The sequence below is a fragment of the Rhinatrema bivittatum genome, chromosome 7, assembly GCF_901001135.1.
Source record: "Rhinatrema bivittatum chromosome 7, aRhiBiv1.1, whole genome shotgun sequence".
Lineage (NCBI taxonomy): Eukaryota > Metazoa > Chordata > Amphibia > Gymnophiona > Rhinatrematidae > Rhinatrema > Rhinatrema bivittatum.
In genome coordinates, this window is record NC_042621.1 from 254,356,630 (window position 1) to 254,364,648 (window position 8,019).

The following is an 8,019-nucleotide window of genomic DNA, read 5'->3' on the forward strand; positions in this document are numbered from 1 at the left end:
TCCTTGCTTTGCCTTTGCAACGAGGTCGCTCTCCTGAGTGCTTAGTTGCTTCCCAGCGTTGCTTCCAGCTCTGGTTCCTGCTTGTTCCAGCCGTGCCTTGCTTCCAGCTCTGGTTCCTGCTTGTTCCAGCCGTGCCTTGCTTCCAGCTCTGGTTCCTGCTTGTTCCAGCCGTGCCTTGCTTCCAGCTCCGGTTCCAGCTTGTTCCAGCCGTGCCTTGCTTCCAGCTCTGGTTCCTGCTTGTTCCAGCCGTGCCTTGCTTCCAGCTCCGGTTCCAGCTTGTTCCAGCCGTGCCTTGCTTCCAGCTCCGGTTCCAGCTTGTCCCAGCCGTGCCTTGCTTCCAGGTCAGGTTCTGTTTGGTCCTGCTGTGCCTTGGCTCCAGCTCTGGGCTCCACTTGCTGTCTACATATCCTGACTCCAGCTCCGGTTCCTGATTCTCCTTTGTCTTCAGCCAGCCACGAACCTTGGTCTTCTTCACGATTCTCCTTTGTCTTCAGCCAGCCACGAACCTTGGTCTTCTTCACGATTCTCCTTTGTCTTCAGCCAGCCACGAACCTTGGTCTTCTTCACGATTCTCCTTTGTCTTCAGCCAGCCACGAACCTTGGTCTTCTTCACGATTCTCCTTTGTCTTCAGCCAGCCACGAACCTTGGTCTTCTTCACGATTCTCCTTTGTCTTCAGCCAGCCACGAACCTTGGTCTTCTTCACGATTCTCCTTTGTCTTCTGCCAGCCTCGAACCTTGGACTCTTTCACGATTCTCCTAAGTCCCAGCGACTCGGACCCCTACGGGCTCCTCCTGGGGGGGTCTCGGGTTTCCAGGGTGAAGACGCCACCAGTCCGCTCCAGCTGAGTGCCGCCTCCCGGCTTATTAACTCCTGTGGACGCTGTCCACCTCAGCCGGCCCAAGGGTCCACTATTGACTTTACTCATAACATAACAGTTTGCAAAGGACATGGACTCGGCGGACTCCGCTCCTATGCAGGCCATCCCTGGCATGGCTCAAAGAATCCAGCAGCAACAGCAATGTCTGGAAGTCTTGGCTGCTACGGTGGATCGCCTAGCCAGTCGCTTGGACGCCAATCCTCCACCGCTGGCACCACCCCCGCCTCCACTGGCGGTTCAAGCTCCCGCACAGACTCAGCTTCCAGCGCCTACTCGATACTCCGGGGATGCCAGATCGTGCAGGGCGTTTTTGAATCAGTGCTTCATCCGCTTCACGTTGCTACCAGGGCAGTTCCCGTCTGATGCCGTCAAGGTAGCATATATTTTGTCTCTGCTCGATGGGAGGGCTATGCTATGGGCCTCTCCCATGTGGGAGAAACAGGACGCCATGCTGCACAACTTGCAGGATTTCGTGACTCACTTCAAACAGACTTTTGATGAGCCAGCTCGTGCTACCACTGCTACCACTGAAATTCTACAGCTACGACAAGGATCCCGCTCTCTGGCGGAGTACGCTATTGAATTTCGTACTCTGGCGATGGAACTCGGCTGGCAGGATGACTGTTTGCGGGGTATTTTCCTGGAAGGTCTTGCAGGTCGTATCAAAGACGAGCTGATGGCTCGCGACCTGCCCCTCACTCTGAACGGGGTGATAGACTTGGCCGGGAGGATTGACCGGCGATTGCAGCAACGAGCTAAGGAGGGTCGAGTTCCTCGTCGGCCTGTCTCATTGGCACCCTCCTTCTCCAGGTCTCTGACTGTACCTCACAAGACACCATCAGCCTCCCACAGCTCCTCAGAGGAACTTATGCAGCTTGGACGGGCACCGCTAACCGAGGAGGAGAAGACACGACGCCGCACTCTGGGCCTGTGCTTATACTGCGGCACTAAGGGTCATTTCCTGGGTCAATGTCCTGCGAGACCGGGAAATGCTCAAGTCTAGGGAGAGATGAGGAGGTTCCCCTAGGCTATGTTAATGCTACTCCTCAATGTACAGTTCCTATAACGCTGGAATATCCAGGTGGCTCCTTGCAGACTCTAGCTTTCATTGATTCCAGAGCCGGAGGGAACTTTATCTGGAGAGAACTGGTACACCAATTAGGACTACCTACTAAGCGCCGGATACCTCCGTTACGGGTTACCTCTATCCGGGGAACCCCTCTACCTGGATCCATTTCTGAAACCACGATGCCTCTCACTTTACGGACGGGAGTGCTTCACACTGAGACAATCTCCTTTTTGCTACTGGATAAATCGGTGCACCCTGTGGTCCTGGGACTCCCTTGGTTGCAACAACATGCTCCGGTGATCCATTGGGACTCTCTCCAAATTGCGCAATGGAGTCCTTCCTGTTTCCAGAATTGCCTGGATCCCGTTCCTAGACCGGAGATATTACTCTCTCACTCTGCCCTGGACCTTCCTTTGCCGTACCAGGATTACACTGATGTGTTCTCCAAACAAAAAGCTGAACTGCTTCCATGCCATCGGCCCTTCGACTGTGCCATTGATTTACTACCTGGTTCCACTCCCCCGCGGGGTAGGGTATACCCTCTTTCTCTGCCAGAAACCCATGCAATGTCAGACTACATTACGGAGAATCTTGCCAAAGGGTTCATTCACCCTTCGCACTCTCCTGCAGGAGCAGGATTCTTTTTTGTGTCCAAAAAAGATGGCTCCCTCCGGCCGTGCATAGACTATCGAGGTCTGAACTCCATCACTAAGAAAGATCGCTATCCCTTGCCTCTGATCCCAGAACTGCTCGATAGACTTCAGGGGGCCAAGATCTTTACAAAATTGGATTTACGTGGAGCATACAATTTGGTTCGTATTCGTCCCGGTGACGAGTGGAAGACAGCGTTCAACACGCGAGATGGACATTACGAATACTTAGTAATGCCTTTCGGCTTATGTAATGCCCCTGCTGTCTTCCAGAATCTGATGAATGAGGTACTCCGAGAGATGCTTCATTCTTTCGTCATAGTGTACCTTGATGACGTTCTGATCTATTCCCAAGATCTCTCCTCCCATCGCCAACACGTCAAACAGGTCTTACAGGCTCTAAGAGACAATCATCTATACGCTAAATTTGAAAAATGTCAGTTTGAGCGCGAGTCGCTTCCGTTCTTGGGATATATTGTTTCCTCGTCCGGTTTCCAGATGGACCCAGAGAAGGTGGCGGCCATTGTCAAATGGCCTCGCCCGTCTGGCCTGAAGGCGCTACAGCGATTCCTTGGATTCGCCAATTTTTACAGGCATTTTATACCACATTACTCCCAGAAGGTAGCTCCTCTCACGGCGCTTACTCGCAAAGGGGTTAACGCTCACGATTGGTCCACTACCGCCTCGGCTGCCTTTGAAGACTTAAAACAAGCATTCCTAGACGCTTCCTGCCTACGACACCCAGATCCACAACGACCCTTCATCCTGGAGGTCGATGCCTCGAATCTGGCTGTTGGAGCGGTGCTCAGTCAACACGATACTTCGGGCAAATTGATGCCATGTTCTTACTTCTCTAAAAAGTTTTCGCCTGCTGAATGTAACTATGGCATCGGAGACAAAGAACTCTTAGCCATCAAGTTGGCCTTCGAGGAGTGGAGGCAATGGCTGGAGGGGGCTAATCATCCGGTGACAGTGTACACTGATCACAAAAATTTATTGTACTTGGCCCAAGCTCAACGACTAAACTCGCGGCAAGCAAGATGGTCACTCTTCTTCAGTCGTTTCAATTTCATCCTCAAGTTTCGACCAGCTGAGAAGAACGTTCGAGCCGATGCTCTATCTCGTACCTATCAGCCGGAAGAAGAGGACGACTCTCCACGAACCATCCTGGATCCTGCCTGTGTTCAAATAACTACCACTTCCATTGCTTCCTCAAATAAGACTACCGTTCCTAAGAGGCTTTGGAGGAAAGTCTTGTCTTGGGGCCATGACTCCTTGACCGGGGGACATGCTGGTAGATTAAGAACATTGGATCTTATAAATCGTTTCTATTGGTGGCCTGGTCTTCGACGTGATGTTTCCCTTTACGTGAATTCTTGCCCCACTTGCGCCCTGCAGAAACCGCTTAATGGCCCTCCGAGAGGGTTTCTACAACCGTTACCTATACCCACGGAACCCTGGACACATATTGCTACTGATTTTATGGTGGAACTCCCGCCTTCGCAAGGCAAGACTGTGGTATGGGTCACGGTGGACCGCTTCTCTAAAATGGCTCACTTTGTGCCTTTGCCCAAATTACCTTCCGCCACTGAACTGGCTTCTCTGTTCACACACCATGTATTCCGTATTCATGGTCTGCCTCAGGACATTGTATCTGACAGAGGCCCTCAATTCACAGCCAGGTATTGGAAAGCCTTATGCAAAAAATTTAAGATCCAGCTGAGTTTCTCCTCCGCTTTCCACCCGCAAAGTAATGGGCAAACCGAACGCATGAATCGTTCATTAAAGTTGTTCCTACGAGCGTTCATTAACCACAAACAAGATAATTGGTGGAGCTTTTGCCTTGGGCAGAATTCGCCTATAATAATCAAATACATACGGCGACGGGGAAATCCCCTTTTCAAATTGTGTACGGTAAACAGCTCAAACCACCGTTACCTCTACCAGTACCAACCTCCTCACCAGCAGCTCAATTGACCGCGGACCAATTGAGTAAACTTTGGTCCTCTACTCAACACCGACTTCAGAAAGTCGCACGCACTTCTAAACGCTACTATGATCGACACCGAAAACCGGCATTCGCTTTTTTCCCAGGCGATCGAGTGTGGCTTAGTACAAAGAACATTCATTTGAGGCAACCTTCCAAGAAGCTCTCACCCAAGTTCTGTGGTCCTTTCCGCGTTGCAGAGAGGGTAGGGCTGGTCTCTTACCGTCTACGACTCCCAACCACTTTACGCATTCATGATGTCTTTCACGTCTCCCTCTTAAAACCAGTGATTCTTTCCAGATTCCACCCCAGGCCTCTTGAGGACGCTTCCATCACTACGGATGAGGATCCTACGTTTCAGGTACGAGAGGTCCTGGATGCTCGCTTCGCCAACAGACGTTGGGAATATTTGCTAGCCTGGGAAGGTTGTGGAGACGAAGACAATACGTGGGAGCCTGCCCGCAACATCTTGGACAAGACTCTTCTGCAGCAATATCATCTGGACCATCCTGACAGGCCAAGCCCTCTGAAGAGGGGGCGTAAAGGGGGGGGTACTGTTGCAGTCCCGGTCGCTAGGCTAGCGACCGGGTCCTTACCTTTCTCCTGCCTCCCCCGGTCTCGCTGCAATCCGTTGCTCCTGGGGCCTGCAGGGCCGCATGGCAGCGTCTCTCTCCACGTGGAGACGCTGCCGAAGGACGATTCTGACTCCTCCCACTGCCAGGCAACGCGCGCGCATGAGCAGGGGGCTCTTAAAGGTCCAGCACCCGGAAGTGCTGAACCGCCCTGTTCCTGACGTCAGACGCTGGCTGGCTATTTAAACCATCGTTTGACTTCCTTGCTTTGCCTTTGCAACGAGGTCGCTCTCCTGAGTGCTTAGTTGCTTCCCAGCGTTGCTTCCAGCTCTGGTTCCTGCTTGTTCCAGCCGTGCCTTGCTTCCAGCTCTGGTTCCTGCTTGTTCCAGCCGTGCCTTGCTTCCAGCTCCGGTTCCAGCTTGTTCCAGCCGTGCCTTGCTTCCAGCTCTGGTTCCTGCTTGTTCCAGCCGTGCCTTGCTTCCAGCTCCGGTTCCAGCTTGTTCCAGCCGTGCCTTGCTTCCAGCTCCGGTTCCAGCTTGTCCCAGCCGTGCCTTGCTTCCAGGTCAGGTTCTGTTTGGTCCTGCTGTGCCTTGGCTCCAGCTCTGGGCTCCACTTGCTGTCTACATATCCTGACTCCAGCTCCGGTTCCTGATTCTCCTTTGTCTTCAGCCAGCCACGAACCTTGGTCTTCTTCACGATTCTCCTTTGTCTTCAGCCAGCCACGAACCTTGGTCTTCTTCACGATTCTCCTTTGTCTTCAGCCAGCCACGAACCTTGGTCTTCTTCACGATTCTCCTTTGTCTTCAGCCAGCCACGAACCTTGGTCTTCTTCACGATTCTCCTTTGTCTTCAGCCAGCCACGAACCTTGGTCTTCTTCACGATTCTCCTTTGTCTTCAGCCAGCCACGAACCTTGGTCTTCTTCACGATTCTCCTTTGTCTTCTGCCAGCCTCGAACCTTGGACTCTTTCACGATTCTCCTAAGTCCCAGCGACTCGGACCCCTACGGGCTCCTCCTGGGGGGGTCTCGGGTTTCCAGGGTGAAGACGCCACCAGTCCGCTCCAGCTGAGTGCCGCCTCCCGGCTTATTAACTCCTGTGGACGCTGTCCACCTCAGCCGGCCCAAGGGTCCACTATTGACTTTACTCATAACATAACATCAGGGCTGTGTCAGGGGGACCAGACACTATATCTGTAAACAAGAGGCAAATATTTATGGTATTGAACAGGATGGCTAGCACTAAACTTGAAAGTATTGCTAACAACATTTCAAACAACAAAGAGAGGAGAGACTACTAAAAAGAACCAATGACTAACATATGTGCCCAAGGAACCAAGAAAAAGAAAAAAAAGGGGGGGAGGGGAGGGGGAGAAAACCGAAAGAGGGGAAGGCAAAATAGAAAGCATCAATTTGAGACAACAAAGCGGGTAGATAACTAATTACGGTAAATTCTATAAAGACATATAAAGGGAGGACAGGAAAGACAGGGAGGGAAAAGGAAGGGGGGGGGGGTGTATGCATTTATTAATATTTATACCTTGAATTGGAAACTCTCAGTTGTAAATGATCTTTGAAAATGAATATAAATGATCTGGGGAGAACAAAAAGAGAAAGGAGAGTAAAAAAAGGTGCACAGCAAGATGGGTCCTAGATCAATTTGGCTTACAGAAACGGGTAATCGCTGGACTTGTGTAGGGCAGCAGATACGTGGTTGCATCAAGACAAGAGGCTGCGTCAGCTTCTCTTCACTGAAAATACGGTTTGGCCGGGGCTGCCTAAACTTTTGCGCACAGCGGTCATTACAGGAATTTGAGAAGGAAGCCTGAGGAGCTCATTTCCACCCAGTACTTTGTCTCTGGGGAGACGCTTTGAGGCAATTGTACCAATGTAAAAACAAAATTGAGTTCTATAACCTAAAATTGTGTAATTTGTTTCTGTTTTCCTATTCTCTTCAGGGACTGGGCCGCAAGAAGCCTGCCAAAGAGAAAAATCAACGAAATTCTCTCAACTTTAATCTTTGGTGTCACGAACGACCCCCAGAAGCAACCGGCAAATGGGATGGTTTTACTAATTATCAAACATCCTATGTATATCAGCAAAACCAGGAACCCTTTTTTTACAGACGATACCCAAAGGATCACCTGGAAAAATATCACCGGATTAAAGCCCTTCGTAAGGACTGTTGGACTCCAAACTATGACAACTTCAGCACTCCAATATGTTCAATAACTGCATCTGACTTTTCCCCCAAGTCCAGTAGTTTATGAAAATACTCAGAATTGCTTTTTCTAAAAAAAGAAGTCTGCAAGTCAATAAACTCAATATCCGACCAGCTCACTCATATGAATTAACATTAGTTTTTTGAATGTAATATCTTGTTAATACTGTACCTGGAAATGAAGATGAGTCCTTAATATAATTCCTACATAGAAATAATTCTGATAAACATCACCTGGAGACGCAGCAACATTAAAATTTCCTGTGACTGGACCATCTTTTATTATATGGGGAGGACAATGAAAAACACTTCAGGCTGCTTGAAAGGTAATTTGCAAAGTTTCACTTTGAAAATCTGGCAACCGGTCAGTGCTACAGGGATTCCTTACCCCGTGTATTTTGCGAGGGCAAATTTATGTGGGGGGGGGGGGGGGGGGCAAAGTACTTGAGGGGTTTTAGAATGTCTGCACCAAGGCCACCCCAGGTAAAGGTCTGTGCAGTAAGGATGGTGCACATACTTTACCTGCAGACAGGGGGAGCTGTTTTTTCTCCACAGTTAGGCCTTCATGACGGCATTCTTCCTAAAACCAACTTGATGAGTGGAAATAACTGTTTCCTGCTGCATTGACAGAAGGGGGGGGGGG

At 50.5% G+C, this 8,019-nt stretch overlaps 1 protein-coding gene across 1 annotated transcript in view; it reads left to right on the forward strand.

The window, feature by feature from the left end:
• Window positions 1-7,773, forward strand: part of TEX36 (testis expressed 36) — a 48,561-nt gene extending 40,788 nt beyond the window's left edge. The window contains exon 4 of the mRNA XM_029610053.1: window positions 7,114-7,773. Within this exon, the coding sequence (XP_029465913.1) occupies window positions 7,114-7,425 (312 nt within the window). The 3' untranslated portion in view covers window positions 7,426-7,773. The remainder of the gene's footprint in view (window positions 1-7,113) is intronic.
• Window positions 7,774-8,019: the final 246 nt, after the last annotated feature.